Source organism: Ranitomeya imitator, chromosome 8 (genome assembly GCF_032444005.1).
Source record: "Ranitomeya imitator isolate aRanImi1 chromosome 8, aRanImi1.pri, whole genome shotgun sequence".
Taxonomy (NCBI): Eukaryota; Metazoa; Chordata; class Amphibia; order Anura; family Dendrobatidae; genus Ranitomeya; species Ranitomeya imitator.
Genome location: NC_091289.1, coordinates 142940618 through 142957140, shown reverse-complemented (window position 1 = coordinate 142957140; position 16523 = coordinate 142940618). Strand labels below are relative to the sequence as shown.

General features: G+C 44.9%; 1 protein-coding gene across 1 annotated transcript; it reads left to right on the top strand.

The window, feature by feature from the left end:
- The first annotated feature begins 388 nt into the window (after positions 1–388).
- On the top strand, positions 389–16213 carry ITPA (inosine triphosphatase). The gene is made up of 9 exons (XM_069737487.1): positions 389–527; positions 3025–3082; positions 4903–4967; positions 5518–5591; positions 5944–5975; positions 7612–7727; positions 7874–7950; positions 11789–11909; positions 16098–16213. The coding sequence occupies exons 1-8, from the start codon at positions 465–467 to the stop codon at positions 11892–11894; spliced, it is 591 nt and encodes a 196-aa protein (XP_069593588.1). The 5' UTR covers positions 389–464; the 3' UTR covers positions 11895–11909; positions 16098–16213.
- Positions 16214–16523: the final 310 nt, after the last annotated feature.

The window sequence follows — 16523 nt, the reverse complement described above, 5'->3', positions numbered from 1 at the left end:
AATACTTATTGGCTGTCATTAAGGGGTTAAAAAAAGGCACAACTGGAAAGGTGGATGGGTTACAAACAAAAAGAAGGGCACAAAATGCCAAAACCTCAACAAGAAACATGCAAATGCAATAATGAACTAAACAGATCCATTACAGACGGAAACCAAAGTGTCCTTTTATAGATGGATCAAAATGGAAATTTGGCTTTACATTTTCTATCCGTGTTTTCTCCGTTATTTTAAGTTGACAGCTGGATGTGTGGCCAGAAGCTAAGAGCGGACAGCACAGGACACTTCTTATTACATGTGCACAGCGCCATCTAGTGGCTGCTCCGCTCATGGCACGCTGGGTCTGCACAGTGACAATCACTTCCAGGTCATGGTAGTCCGGGCTATTGGAGCTGGTGGATTTGGGGCGGGGATGCAGCAGGAGGGGGCTGGCCGCCATTCGCCTGCTGTCCATGTGAAGTGTGGAGATGGCTGCTGTGACTGGCAGGAGTGTGGTGTTCGTGACGGGCAATGCCAAGAAGCTGGAGGAGGTATGTGGTGTACACTGGGGCTCAGCACTGGGTGCAGAGCAGGGAGCCATATCCATCATTACACACGGTGATGTAGCCTGCAGGATGCCTGGGTGTAATACCCGGCACAACCTCCCTGTCAGAGTGGTGCTGTTTCTGGGAATGGAAGCAGATTGTTTCCAGGTACAGGGCTTTCTAGGTCTCTCTGCTTTTCTCACTCATTGGTAGATTTGCTGAATCATTTGAAATTACTGCAGGAAGTTAAATTCCTAATTTGAAAGATTTCCTCAAACTCTTAAAGGGTTATTGTTATTAGAAAGGCATGGGCTGCTGATCACTTTCTGATCGGGGTGGTTAAAGGGTCTGAGCTTGTCATGCTAGGTTACTGATCGCTGGGGGCTGCACCCCTGAGACCCCACCAAGCACTAGCAGGGCTGTCCCGGGTCCAGCATTTGGGTGGTGGACTCACTTATAAGTTTTTCAACCTGAAAGCGATAACCGAGAGCTTGCACCTTATAGACCCTAAAAAGTGTGGCGGGGTGTGATTGACACCGCTCCATTCAAAGGGGGACATGGGACATCCTTAGTCTTATCTGGTGGTGGTCCCAGTGGCGGAGCCCCCAGCTGTACTGTGGATAGGCGATAAGTTGTACTGCTGGTAAAACTTCTAATCCACTTAAAGGGGTTGTCCAGTCTTCTATTGAATGTCTGCAATCGCTGTGTGACTGCAGACGTCTGAATCCGCACAGTGCGCACACCGCCTGCTGTCAGGATTCTCCGGTACTGACCGCATGAACAAGCGAGCGGTCATGTCACTGCAAATATGCGATGGGCAAACTTCTGGTCACAGTCCAACTAGACAATCTCTTGTATTGAGCGAGGCCGCTCACGTCTAGTCGGCCTGCTGCAGTCACACATCTGTTTTTTTTATCGGACTTTACATTGACCCATAGAGGGTCATCATCCATACACAAATAGGTGTTAAAAAAAGGATCCATGTCTTCTCTGTGTGACTCCCAAGTGTGTCATATTCGGCCTTTACATCTTAGGATGTGAATTAACATCCCGGGAAGAGGTCTGCAGTTGTGGCTGGTGGCTCAAGAGCCGAGTTCCCTCCGCACACAGCAGATACCGGCTGTATTACGTAGCCAGCGCCACGGCCAGAGTCCCATGTGTAACCATTTAAATACCGCTGGCAATGTCGGACAGCGGTGTTTCAATGCAATGTACGCCAGTTGCCATCAATCCCCTGCGACAAAAAAAAAATCTAAATTCTAGAATTGTGCGTTTGGGTTTTTTTGGGTCACTTCATCTCCCTAAAAATATGTAACAATAAGAAATCAAAGCATCTTATGTTCACACTATTGTTATCAATAAAAACATCAAGAACAAACCCTCACTCGGCCCATCAATAAAATGTCAGGTCTCGGAAAGTGGTGACACAGTGTCGTCGTTTTTACAACATTTAGATTTTTGTTTTCATCGTTTACATAGAAAAAAAAATCGCTGCATGTTTGATATCGGTGGTATAGGGCTGACGCGGGAAATCGGTGCCAGGTCATTTTTACCGCACAATGAACACCATAAAAGCAAAACCAAAAAAACAATGCCCATTTATACACTTAGATACCATGTGCACAAGTCCGACACTGCTGCCCGCAGACTACTGCCCACTTATATACTTAGACACCATGTGCACAACTTCGCCCACGATGCCACACAAGGTTTAGGAAGTTGTTACTAAGCCACCCATAAACCCTTGAACATCCAGGATATAACGTGACTTTTTCAGAGAGGTGGCCCATTTTTAGCTGGAGTGCAGCCATGTACGCTGCAGAGTCATATCTGCCCCCGTATAACGCAGCAGTGGTCACTTGGGAGGATGGAAAGGGGCTTAAAGGGAACCTGTCACTCCCAAAATCGAAGATGAGCTAAGCCCACCGGCATCAGGGGCTTATCTACAGTATTCTGCAATGCTGTAGATAAGCCCCCAATGTATCCTGAAAGATGAGAAAAAGAGGTTAGATTATACTCACCCAGGGGCGGTCCGATCCGATGGGTGCCGCGGTCCTATCCGGGGAAGTACTGCAGTACTTTGCTCTGCCCTCAACAGACAAAGTACGCCTGCGCCGGAGCCGCAGCGTGAATACAAGAAGAGGACGTCATTGTAAGAAGATGGGAGGCCCCGGACCGCGACGACCATCGGATCGGACTGCAGCGGGACCGCCCCTGGGTGAGTATAATCTAACCTCTTTTTCTCATCTTTCAGGATACATCGGGGGCTTATCTACAACATTACAGAATACTGTAGATAAGCCCCTGATGCCGGTGGGCTTAGCTCACCTTCCATTTTGGGGGTGACAGGTTCCCTTTAAGTACTTGGGAACTGCTGCTATTTGGAGGCCCCGGACTTACTTTGGGCTTTATTGATGTAAATGCTACCTAAGCGGATTCTTTTTTTGTATGTAGGAACCCAACCAGGTAACTTCTAGTTTACGAGTTGTTTCTGTTTCCACAGGTCATTCAGATTCTCGGAGATAAATTTCCCTGTAAACTTATAGCTAAGAAGATTGACTGTAAGTGTTCTAGAGATTCCTATTACGCCACCTCCTGGTTTTTCTCCATATAATGCAAATCCCAGGAACCATCTTGCACGGTACCCGGTGCCTGCAGGCTGTGTCCGCTGCCTCCTGAGCTGACAAGCCAAGAAATACTATTGAAAGTACCAGGAATGCTGTAGATTTCTGATTCTGTGTATGGCAGCCAAATTCACAAAGGGGCACGTTCATTAATGAATTTACGGTATGCAAATCTGATCCCAGGCGGCTTTTCTTCATACCTGGCTACATAAATGCCAGTGTTAATGAATCAGTCCCTGTGTTAGGATCGGCAATAAGATCAGGCTTATGTGCGACTTTAACAAGTTCCCGTATGCAAGCATGGCCGGGGTACAGGAGTTACACTCGTGAGCGCTGACTGTCATAGGCAGCTAAGTTTCCGCTATATCTGCTGGGACTGAAGCTAGGACTAACCCCTGCAGTTAAAGGAGTTGTCTGGTCTATGGCTACATGGAGCGACTGCAGACTTGTGAATCGTCAGCATGCATACTGCGCGTTTCTCCAGTGCCGTATGTGATTTGCAAACATGCGGTCAAATGCCGACTAGATGTGCGCGTCCTAACTCAATGCAAGTGAATTGAGCAAAGCCAGATACAGTCTAGTCTGAATGTGGCCGTGATTATGCAGATCACTTACTTGCAGTCACATGACTGTCCGGTGCCGGAGAATCCGCCATGTGCTCAATGTTTGCAGCCTAAAGCTGAACAACCCTTCAAACTTCTTGCTGTCGTTAAAGGGAACCTGTCGCTTGTTTCACACTGCCCAAACCGCAGGCAGCATGTATCATAGCCAGGGTGCATGATTGCCTCCAGGTATGCTTTGTCCAAGAACCAGAGATCAAACTAGTCCAACACTGCTGGCTTTCTCTGAGTCACTGTAGGTGTTTGCTATGGGAGAAACCTGTCAATCACTGGCAGCCGCACTGGGAGAAGCTGGCCCCGGCCAGACGAACAAGACTGGTGTCCGGCTATGGTCCTTGCCCGGATCTTTAAAGTACATTTTCTCTGAAACGTAGGGTCATTTCAGAGGAAAACCTACCTGGCTGCAATCGTCCATCCAGGCTCTGATTCCTACTACCTATTTTTTGAACAACATGAATCTGGTGATGGGTTTCCATGTAATAGCGCTCCCTCTGTCAGACCTCACCCGCCTTCGCTGTGCCATTGCTAGATGTTGATAGCATGCTATGCCACCTGGCCATATACTAAAAAAACCATGCCAGAATTCCTGCATTTGGTTCATTTATCCTACCAAAAAATGAGCTAAAAGTGATTAAAAGTCATATGTACCCAAAAATGGCACTAGTGAAAGATACAGCTTGTTGCACAAAAAATAAGTCCTCATATAGCTCAGTTGGTCAAAAAATTAAATCTTGTGCGCCTCTGGAAATGGAAAAACAGTCTTGTGGTCTTTGTGGGGTCCAGGTTCTGAGTCCCCCACTGATCACTCAAAAATCCCCTATAAGTGCACAACTCATGGGACAGGATGGATTCAATCTAAAATCTACGCTCCTTTGCTTTGCGTGCACCCCTGAGCTCTGCACTTTTTATTGGGGGGGTTGTTATTGATGGGGGGGGGAGGGGTTCAGGACCTGCATAGCCACTGGTGTGATTGCAATTAAGAGGATAAAAAAGTACCAGTGGTTTAGTTATTCTTTAACACTTTATTTGTGCATGAACACAGTAAAAAGACTAAACAATTTCAAATATGAAAGATGGCAGTGCTTTCTGCTGTTTATTTTGTAACTTATCAATGTTTGTTTTCTTTTCCATCTTTAGTGCCTGAATACCAAGGAGAATCTGATGAAATTTCAATTCAAAAGTGTAAAGAGGCCGCAAAGCAGGTATGGCAAACTACACTGACCGGGCGTCGTGCCAAGCAGCACTGACCGGGCGTGCCAAGCCGCACTGACCGGGCGTGCCAAGTTACACTAAACATGTGATTTTGGGGAACATCCACTAATATATATATATATATATATATATATATATATATATATATATATATATATATATATATATATATATATATATATATATATATATATACACATACGGTATATATATACACCAATTTGCCCTGCAGGGCAAACAAAAGAGCTTCTATTATACTCACCTGCGGGGTGGTCCGGTCCAATGGGCGTCACTGGTCTTGGTCCGGTGCCTCTTCTTTTCTTGCGATGCCGTCCTCCTTCTCTACTTCGTGGTGACAGGTTCCCTTTAAGTAGAACCTTATGTACCGACATGGTGTTAAACGACACACGCAGGACACTCCATTATGTGCCGTGTATTGGACCTTCCTCTCCATTCCATTAACCTCTTCTAGAAGGAATCTCTCTCGGAATGACATACGCACGCAATAGATCGAGGCTATTATGTACTTTCTGATTTCAGATCCAAGGTCCAGTCATCGTTGAAGACACGTGTTTATGTTTCAACGCTCTGGGTGGTCTTCCCGGCCCCTATGTGTAAGTCTAAGAATCACTTCTATGCTCTCTGCACTTCCCATGTATGTGCTGGATGTTAGACTCCTTACAGGAGCTCCTCGTACTGCAATCTGCCATTTACTGAAAATACTTTTGGGTAAAAACTTGGTGACTGATCCCGGGGAGCCTGCAGCACCTGACACGTGTGTGCACCAGGTAAGACCACCACAGCCTAGCCCATCCATGTGAGGGGGACGGAGCTACGCTACTAGTCCGGTGGTCTTGCATCTTCGGAGATTGCTTCGAAGTAGAACATGTTTCTTGTACTTTACCCCTTTTTGTTGACCATACGTATATCTCTATATAATAATGGAAGGCCAATTTTGTTTTGTAGAAAATGGTTTCTTGAGAAGTTGAAACCTGAAGGTATGTTTTCTGTAAACTTACTCTCATATAAGAGCTTCTAAAAGATTAGAAAAAAACATGGTGGCTTTCTCCTGCGTGAAAAACTGTCCTTGGATTGTGTCCGGTACTGCACCTCAGCTTTACTGAACTATGTGGGGCTGAGCTATGGTAGCACGCAGCACTTGTGGACCGCTGTGGAAGGATTCTGCTGATTGACCACTAGCAGCTGCTGCTTTATATTGTGAGGATTCATGCTGCACTTTCACTCCTTACCCCCTGGAGGCTGCGATTTTTGCCTTTGAACTTGTCCATAAAGGGTATTCCAAAGTTTGGAAGTTATCCTGTAGCCACGAGATGGGGAATAACTTTTCGACTGCTTTGGGTCCGACCACTACGACACTCATCAGTCCTGAGAACTGGTGCTCTAAAGAGCCCTGTGTAACTGGAGCAATGGTCGCTCATGCGCACTGTCAATGCATTCATTCTCAATGGGACCACTGAAGATTACCGAACGTTACACTTAGCAGGTCATCGGCATGACCGTAAGAATGAATGGAACCACAGTGCACACGATCAACCTCCGCTCCATTCACACTGGACTCTTCAGACCTCTGGTTCTCCGGATCGGTGGGGGTCCCAGCAGTTGGATTTCCAGTAATCGGTAAGTTATGCCCTATCCTGTGGATAGGGGATAATTTCTAAACTTAAGAATACCTCTTTAATCAAGATCTCCAGTACTGTTTCTATGTAAATCAAGGTTCTTCCTGTTTGGGCTTGCTTCACACTACATAGAACTCTAGAGTGGGTCATGCAGACCAGATGGGTATCTGCCAAACGTTGCTTCTGCAAGCGGCTATCTCTCCTAACTCCCCATACACATGAGAACACAATACGGCTGAGCATTCCTGTGTCTTCAGTGGGGTTAGGTGAGAAAGCCACCATTGTCTGACATCTTAGTCTGTCAGGGATAGTCGGGAGGTTCCCAAACACATTAGATGGTTGGCCAGTCGTGATGAAATATGGATTGGCTCAGTATCACCTGATGTGTACGGGGGTCTTAAGGTACTGCTTGAATATTGTGTCCAGCTCCTGCGATCGGTTGTCTTCAGGCTGTTCCTTCTCCTGCATCTCTCATTTTACGCTACCACTCCTGAGACCATTTATCTACTTGATTGTTCCCTGCTCATGTCCTACTGGCCATTAGATTTCATCGGTGATCCACCGGTATTGTGACACCATATTTTTCTAGATCTAATCCCAGACAACCCCTTTAAAGCAGGCTTCACATCCATTGTATGGGGTAGCTACTTTTGTCTATCATGGAGAAATGTGTGTTGGACACAAAGCTGCAGGAAAGTAAAGTCTTACTGATTAATGCAATAAGTGGTATTTGCCAGAATTTTGTTTTTTTTTTTGGCCTTTTTATGGCGCGTTCAGGCTGGACCAGGCATGACAGACATCCATTTATGCCAAAAGCAGCCTGAACTACAACAGAAAGATACTGGAGTAACATTTCAAGTTAAAAGGTGTCCCAAGTTTACTAAAGAGGTGCAGATTTCTTAATGAAGGGAGCGCTGGTGTAAGATGCACCACATCCATTAAGACTGGCGCACAAAACTGGGGTTTAATGTGTCCTTGGGCTTCATTCTACTTTCAGGCTTGCATCGAATGTTGGCCGGATTTGAGGATAAATCTGCATTTGCCCTCTGCACATTTGCTTATAGCACTGGAAACCCGGAAGACCCCGTACTGCTGTTCAGGGGGAAAACACTGGTATGTATAACCGGCACTAAGCACATAAAGGAACAACCCCCCCCCCCCCCCCCGTTTCTTTGTTTCTTCTCTTTTTGACTATTTGTAATGTTTTTATTTGCAAACACATATTATTTATTCCTTTTGATGGTTTATTGGCATTTCAGGGTCAAATAGTGTCTCCACGAGGACCTCGTGACTTTGGGTGGGATCCATGTTTCCAGCCTGATGGCTATGAACAAACGTAAGTAGGTTCCGAACCCCTCATTAGTTTGCAGCGTTTTCTTTTTTGTTGGTAACAGTTAGAGGTAAGGAGCTGTCAGACAGCGGTGGCGCTACTCGTCCACGAGACCCTTCACAATCTGACACGGAACATCCAACGTTCTCAGTCTATATCTCCATAATGCCGGACATCAGGTGAGGGTCACTGTCTCTATCGGACATTTCCTTCTCCACCTGATCTATATGCATTACTTCTCTGGAATCCCATGGGACACACATCCACGGGTCAGGGACCGAGCTCTACACAATTATTCCTCTATATTGTTGGCACAGTGACTTTGTGCTGCAGCGTTCTCTGGCATCTGCCAACCAGAATTGTGTGAGATCTTCCTTACTGATGATGGGCCCCTGGCGTTCATTTATTTCACTAGCTTTTGTAACGAGCATGCATAAAATAGACTGATCCTCATTGGACCAATTTAAATCTAGTTTGACCTTTTGGAGGGTAATCTGGGAACAAGAAGTTGTCTCCTGTCATCAAGATAAGAGAGAGCTTCCGGAACAGTGGGGGATCTGGTGGCTGAGACCCCACAACCAACAGAATGGGGCACTTTTTAATTAATAACATTATAGGACGCTTCACCACAGTATAGACGCGGCCAATAGGAGGCTGACACTGCACCATGGGAATAGACCCTGCCACTAGGAGGCTGACGCTGCACCATGGGAATAGACCCTGCCACTAGGAGGCTGATGCTGCACCGTGGGTATAGGCCCTGCCACTAGGAGGCTGACGCTGCACCGTGGGTATAGGCCCTGCCACTAGGAGGCTGACGCTGCACCTTGGGTATAGGCCCTGCCACTAGGAGGCTGACGCTGCACCGTGGGTATAGGCCCTGCCACTAGGAGGCTGACGCTGCACCATGGGTATAGGACCTGCCACTAGGAGGCTGACGCTGCACCGTGGGTATAGGCCCTGCCACTAGGAGGCTGACGCTGCACCGTGGGTATAGGCCGTGCCACTAGGAGGCTGACGCTGCACCATGGGAATAGGCCCTGCCACTAGGAGGCTGACGCTGCACCGTGGGTATAGGCCGTGCCACTAGGAGGCTGACGCTGCACCATGGGAATAGGCCCTGCCACTAGGAGGCTGACGCTGCACCATGGGAATAGACCCTGCCACTAGGAGGCTGATGCTGCACCATGGGAATAGACCCTGCCACTAGGAGGCTGACGCTGCACCATGGGAATAGACCCTGCCACTAGGAGGCTGACGCTGCACCATGGGAATAGACCCTGCCACTAGGAGGCTGACGCTGCACCGTGGGTATAGACCCTGCCACTAGGAGGCTGACGCTGCACCGTGGGTATAGGACCTGCCACTAGGAGGCTGACGCTGCACCGTGGGTATAGACCCTGCCACTAGGAGGCTGACGCTGCACCGTGGGTATAGGACCTGCCACTAGGAGGCTGACGCTGCACCGTGGGTATAGGCCTAGAAAAAGTGTGTTTTTATTGTTTTGGGTTTTCTTTCCATCTGTTGGGCCATAAGCTCGCCCCAGACACCAGGCAGCTTTGTTTCATCCCTAGGAGGCAAACGCATGCTGCATTAGATCTACTCCTGTTTTTGGGTGTTTTTTTTTGCCTCATTTCTATGTCTTGTGCTGCTCACTTTGACATTTCTGCTCTTTCCACAAGATCTGCTGTGGCTTGTTGGATGGTCCGGCATTAGCGCCAATCCTTCAGCTGCCACCTAGACCTTGGTACGCACCTTCGTCACGCTCCTCATGGCCTCTGCGGAGTCCAGGTTGTCAGATGTTGCTATCCTCTGCGTGCCAGACGGTCCTGGGGTTTGATGTTGGCATTGCTGGGGCTGCTCTAGGACGTCCCATTGTTCTGTGCTCCCCATCCCCCACTGCTCATAAGGAGAACATTAGATTTTTGTACTTGCGTTTAAATCCATTTCTTGGTAAATACATTGGGGAACACAGATTTATTTATTTTTTTTTTATTTATTTTACTCGCTTGAATAGCGCCATTGATTTCCACAGCGCTTTACAGACCTCGTTATCACTATATCTGTGGAGCATGGGAGGAAACCGGAGAACCTGGAGGAAACCCACGCAAACACGGGGAGAACTCTTTGTAGATGAGAGGGTGCGGCCAACACTTTTTTACTACCTAGTAACAACCTCATAGTGGCAGAGTTTATACCCGCGGTGCTGTATCCTCCAATGTATTTAATGAGGAAGGCATTTTAGAGTAAGTGCAAAACCCCAGGTTTTGTCCCAGCAGTCTGCATTCCCTACCACCGATCCATTTATTCATGGAACTGACGGAGTTGTTTGACCATTGAACCAATCCATTCAGACAGGACAAAAGTGCCCTCTTCTGGTGATTGCTTTGGGGTCTCCGCAGCTGCCCCCCCCCACCGATTTATAAGCTATAGGTGGATAGGTGATATCTTTACCCCTATAAGAATGGTTTGACCTTGTAATGTGTCTAGTTTTACATTAATGAATGCAGTATGTAGCATGGCCACAAGATGGCACTGTCTTATTACGCCTCCTGCAGTTTCTTGCAAGCCCCCAGGATGAGGCTTATTCACACTTGTGTCTTGTGCTCAGTAATTTACATCAGTATATGGAAGACATTGCCCAAAAACCACAGGGGTAAGAGAGGCTTAAACATCAGCAAATATCTCAATATACTTTTCACTGAACCAAACGTTCACTTCTATGTGGAATTGTCAGGTGCGGCCGGGCGACTAATGGAATTGGTGCGATTCCCAGAGCCCGATCCATCAGCCACGTAATCTGTTGCTGCCTCTTACAGGACGACATCCGTGGCTCTTCTTTTGATTAATCGGTCTGGTGGACCATGGCGGGCGCCACGTCACGATGATGACCCCATTCCAAGTGGGCTAATCCTAAGTAGACCCGCGGATCTCGCCATGTAAGCAGCGGTCTCGGGGGGGCTTCATCCGTGGACACGGATTAGTGATGCGGCCGATGGCCCGGGTCTCTGAATCGATTTGCACCAATTCTACCTCCTATTCCTACACATGCCAGATCTTATAATGGTGCTGCAGGTTCACGGGTTCCCTTCCCAAAAGTTGATTATAGCCTTTTATAGGAAGGTTTTTCACATAATTGCACAATTGTGTCCATCAACCCATTACTTGTATGATTTACAATATGACGGGAACGCATGTGTCGGAAACTAATAACTATATGCTTCGTTCATTCTGTTTAAATATTAGTGCTTCATTCCATTTCATTTTTAATGGGAATCTGTCAGCAGGTTTTGCTCTGTAATCTGAGAGCATCATAACATAGGACCAGAGACCCTGATTCCAGGGATGTGTCACTTACTAGGCTGTGTTGCGTTTTCAATAAAATCAGTGTTTTTTCAGCCGGAGATTCTAACTAGAGGACTAGGTGTCTTGTGCCTCCTGGTCCAAACCCATCCCCACCACTGATTAGCAGCTTGTGGTTAATATACAGTGTACACAGAGCAGCCAATCAGTGGTGTGGGCGGAGTTATACAGAGCTCAGCATTCAGAGCTCTGCTAGATCCGCAGCAGATAAAACAGCGATTGTATCACAGCTGCTGCACCCAGAAAATTAAGGAATACATAGCTGGAATCAGGGTATCTGCCCCTACATCATGCTGCTGTCCAATTAAATGGCAAAAACTTGCTGACAGATTTCTTTTAATACTATTTTTTTATTCATTTGCTTGCACCAGATTTCTCTGTTACCAGAATCCTTTCCTCTACAATGCTGTGGTGGTGTTGATCTCTCAGGTATAAGCTTTCATACTGTGGTTCACCTGCCATTATAAATCTTCCTGTACAGGTACGCGGAGCTTCCAAAAGAAGTGAAGAATAGTATTTCCCATCGGTACAGAGCCCTGAAAGAAATGTCAGATCATTTTATCCAGAATGGCGCCCCCAAAGTCTGAGAGGAGGAAGCTAAAGTGAGTCTTGTTTGGTTACACTGGCCTACTATCTAGTGATGAGCGAATGTGCTGGGATAAGGTGTCATCTGAGCATGCTCGGGTGCTAATCGAGGGTGTTTGGCGTGCTCGAATAATATGTCCGAGTCCCCACGGCTGCATGTCTCACGGATGTTCGACCGCCACAATTGCCTATTGAGTACGAACAAAAGTGGAGGCCTCGAAGGTCATCTGTCAAATCTCTTGTTAGGACATGTAGGTAATATTCTGCATTTAATGTCCACACCTGCTTAGTAACATAACACTTACTGACTATTCCAATTGGAGTAATGTTACATAAAATATAACTTTTATTAGTGCGTTTAAGTCTCAAAATCCTAAAACAATGTGCAAAAAAAAAAGAATTAAAATTTTCTCTCAACACATAAATATTAATAGACATGAGATATTCCCCTAATTGAGGTTCTAATTGTGTAATGAAAGGTCCTGATTTATGATCTTAAGACAATCAGGGCTATAAAAAGGCAGGATTTCCTTATTGATATATGCAGTTATAATGTCTACTGCTGTTCTCGGATTTATAAAGGAAATTCTCCTAAGTGGAGAGCATATTCTAATTATGTTTAATAATATTCGTTTTCTTATTGTGCTGTACACATGTTACTATGTTACATATCATATAGGTAAAGTTATATAATTAGAGAGGCGTGGACAGCAATTGTTGGGTGAAAATAAGTAGATTAGCTGAATAGTCTTTAGTTCACTGCCTATATTATATCAGGGCTGAAACCATAATTTAAAGACGTTAGCATCGGCCCACCAATAATACAACTACCAATATTATTCGAAAAACCGATGGAGAAAAGTGCAAGGCAGAATATATATTAAAAATATACATTTTATTTTAACAATCATTAAAAATAGGAACAATCATACAAGACTCTAGGCTGATGAGAGATAATATACCATAAGGAATGCCATTCAGGGTACATAGTAAGATGGGGCTACAGTACAAAAGATAATAAATGCAAGGTATATACAACCTCGTATGTAAATGTAGTAAAAGCATCATAGTAAATATCAGAATACACTAAAATTGATTGTCAAAAAAATAACAGACAAGACAGATCCACGAGTATGGAATATGAAGTTAGGCACAGTGTGGCATATAATGTAAAATCTCACCAGTCCATAAGGAACCGCACCCGACGCGCGTTTCGCATCGGATACGCGTTTCCCATCTAGCTTTGTCAAGGGGTGATATAGTACTTGGGTATTCAGATTATTTATAGTAGATACAGCTAATCAACTCCTCCTTTGTACATGTGCCTGCAAATGGAGCCTCATTTAAAAAAAAAAAAAGGGGGGGGGGGATGTCAGGTGCCGTCCGATATAGTATATTCACCAATAGGGATCATCAAGATAAGTGTAGATGAACATCCACCAATAATAATCATTGTGAGTATGAGATTCATATATATGCCACAAGGACCTTCCATGACGTCACATATAGGTCACATGTTCGTGAAAAATAAAGTTATCATAGCGATAGAAAGTGTGTTTAAAAACTATCACGCCAGTATAAGGCTATGTTCACAATTTGCGGATTCCACTGCGGATTTTTCCGCAGCAGAATTCCAAAATCCGCAGTGAAAACCCGTTGCGGTTTTTACTGCGGATTTATCGCGGTTTTTACTGAGGTTTCTTCTGCGGATTTTCATCTGCAGTTTCCTATTGGAGCAGGTGAAAATCCGCAGAAAAGAAATGACATGCTGCGGAATGTAAACCGCAGCGTTTCCGCGCGGATTTTTCTGCAGCATGTGCACAGCGTTTTTTGTTTCCCATAAGTTTACATTGGACTGTAAACTTATGGGAAACTGCTGCGGATCCGCAGCAGTCAAATCCGCTGCGGATCCGCAGCAAAATCCGCAAAGTGTGAACATAGCCTAAGCCCGTATACATGACACCCCTCCAATACCATGCATCAGGATTTTTTTTGTAATACTAATCTTATTAAAAACAATTAGAATATGCTATCCACCTAGGATTATTTCCTTTATAAGGTTATGTTCACACGTTGGGTTTTTTTTCCACAGGAAAAACCTCTCATTAATAAAGAAGCTGCTTACAAAAAGCAGGTTTTGCTGCGTTTTTGTTACTGTGTGTTTTATTGCATGTTGATATAGTTTAGTGGGCCAAACAAAAAGCCTTATTTTAACCTTCTTAGGTTTTTGCACCCAAAAAGCAGCAAAAGCCGGTACCTGCGTTTTTTGCTGCACTTTTTGCACTTACCCATTGTTTCCTCTGGGTGACTTCCCTTCTTGAAGAAGCACTTACGCGAAAGGTGCGTCAAGGGGTCGCAGCAGGAGGACCTTACCGACATTGTCTACTATGGGTGAGTGATAGCCTTCTATTGGGACATCTAGGGGTAGTGGGGATTTGCCCTCTGTGGCAGCGTTCATAGGGATCTACGTGTAGAACCTATACTGTCTATCTACCAGGATTTTACCATCCCCCTATACCCTCATTTTAGGATTTGCTCTATCCACCCATCTATATTTGCACTATTGGTCTTTATCTCCTGCTGTGCTAGCAGGTTCCTTGTATTCGTCCTCTCATTTGTGTTCTGCCTTTTGATTTGGCTGTTATTGTTGATAATTTTAAGTGTATTAATAAAATGTTTTTTTTATCTTTTCATTCAGTTGGTGTTTATTGTACTCCATGTTCTCTAGTATTTGATATATTTTGGGAGTAGTACACTATCTATTATATCTGGCTGCATATATGCATTTACTCAGGGAGCAGGGCTATTGCCCTTCTCGGCCTTGGTATTCTTTTATATTTGTTTTGATCTTTGTTCAAAACCTCTCATTAGTAAAGAAGCTGCTTACAAAAAGCAGGTTTTGCTGCGTTTTTGTTACTGTGTGTTTTGTTGCATGTTGATATAGTTTAGTGGGCCAAACAAAAAGCCTTATTTTAACCTTCTTAGGTTTTTGCACCCAAAAAGCAGCAAAAGCTGGTACCTGCGTTTTTGTTGCACTTTTTGCACTTACCCATTGTTTCCTCTGGGTGAAAAAATGCTGCAAATACGGTGAAACAATGCTGAATAAAGTGACATGCTGCAGTTTGCAAAAAACACAGCAGTTTTAGGCTGTGTGCACACGATGCAGATTTGGTGCAGAAAAATCTGCTGCAGTTCTGCACTAAATCTGCATCTCCTGGCAGAATCTGCAGGTGCGTTTTTGATGCATTTTTGATGCGTTTTTTGAGCACAAATCTGCACAAAAAACGCATAAAAAACGCATAAAAAACGCACCTGCAGATTTCTATTATGGAGGGGTGCAGAAATGCTGCAGAACTGCACAAAAGAAGTGACAGGCACTTCTTTGAAATCTGCAGCGTTTCTGCGCAGATTTTTCTGCACCATGTGCACAGCTTTTTTTTTTTCACATTGATTTACATTGTACTGTGATCACAGTGCAGTTCTGCAGCGTTTCTGCTGCAGAAAAATCTGCTGCAGTTCTGCACTAAATCTGCATCGTGTGCACATACCCTTAGAAACCGGTCAGGAAAAAAAAAACAGGGTGTGTGCATGGGATTTCTGAAAACTCATAGCTTTTGCTGGTACTGAAAAACGCAGCTTAAAATTTGCATAAAACGCAATGTGTGAACATAGCTTAAAGGGAACCTGTCACCTGAATTTGGCGGGACCGGTTTTCGATCATATGGACAGAGTTTTCAGGTGTTTGATTCACCCTTTCCTTACCCGCTGGCTGCATGCTGGCCGCAGGCAATCTTGCCTTGCGCAGGCGTGTACTACGGAGGACAGAGAATGAACTTCAATCCAATATTGCGGCCAGCATGCAGCCAGCGGGTAAGGAAAGGGTGAATCAAACACCCGAAAACTCCGCCCATATGACCGAAAACCAGTCCCGCCAAATTCAGGTGACAGAGTCCCTTTAAATCTGAGAACAGTATCAGTCATTAAAACTGCATTTATCAATAAGAAATCCTGCCTTTTTATAGCCCTGATTATTTTAATATCATAAATCAGGATTTAATTTAATTACGCACATAGTGCCTCAATTAAGGACAGGACCGTGTGTCCCCCAATGACTGGCTCAAAGAAAAGGATTTTACTGTGAGTACACAAAAATCCCTTAGATTATTGGTGTTTATGCTTCTGATTTATATAATTTTTCTTTCCAGGATTGATCCATACGGAGTGTTTGAAGACTTTCTTCACATCACTTGAAGTCCATCATGTTATTGTATGCTGATGTAATGCGCAAGATGTTCAATAAATTATTTGGATTTCTTTTCTACTTAAATGTTGTGTTATCGTGCGGCTAATAGCCAGCTCCCTTCTATGACAGCTATTGACATGAGCCAGCCCCCTTCATACACCTCACTAGTTATAGGCCAATGAAGGCGATAGAGCTGCTAGACCTTGTACTGGTTCTCATATCGTGAAATCAGAGCACTTTTGGGGAAAAAAAAAGCTTTTCTTTTTTTTTTTTTTTTTGTTCTAGCTGCACGACCCCTGTAAAGGGAATCTGTCAACATTTTTTTTTTGCTATTTAACCTAAGAAGAACAGCATGATTTTGGGACATAAACCCTAATTCCAGCGATGT

Bases quoted from the DNA above. Each gene is read 5' to 3' on its own strand.
- ITPA (XM_069737487.1), top strand. From the start codon at position 465: ATGGCTGCTGTGACTGGCAGGAGTGTGGTGTTCGTGACGGGCAATGCC. The intron at 528-3,024 runs GTATGTGGTGTA...CTGTTTCCACAG, and splicing joins ATGCCAAGAAGCTGGAGGAG to GTCATTCAGATTCTCGGAGA. The intron at 3,083-4,902 runs GTAAGTGTTCTA...TTCCATCTTTAG, and splicing joins TATAGCTAAGAAGATTGACT to TGCCTGAATACCAAGGAGAA.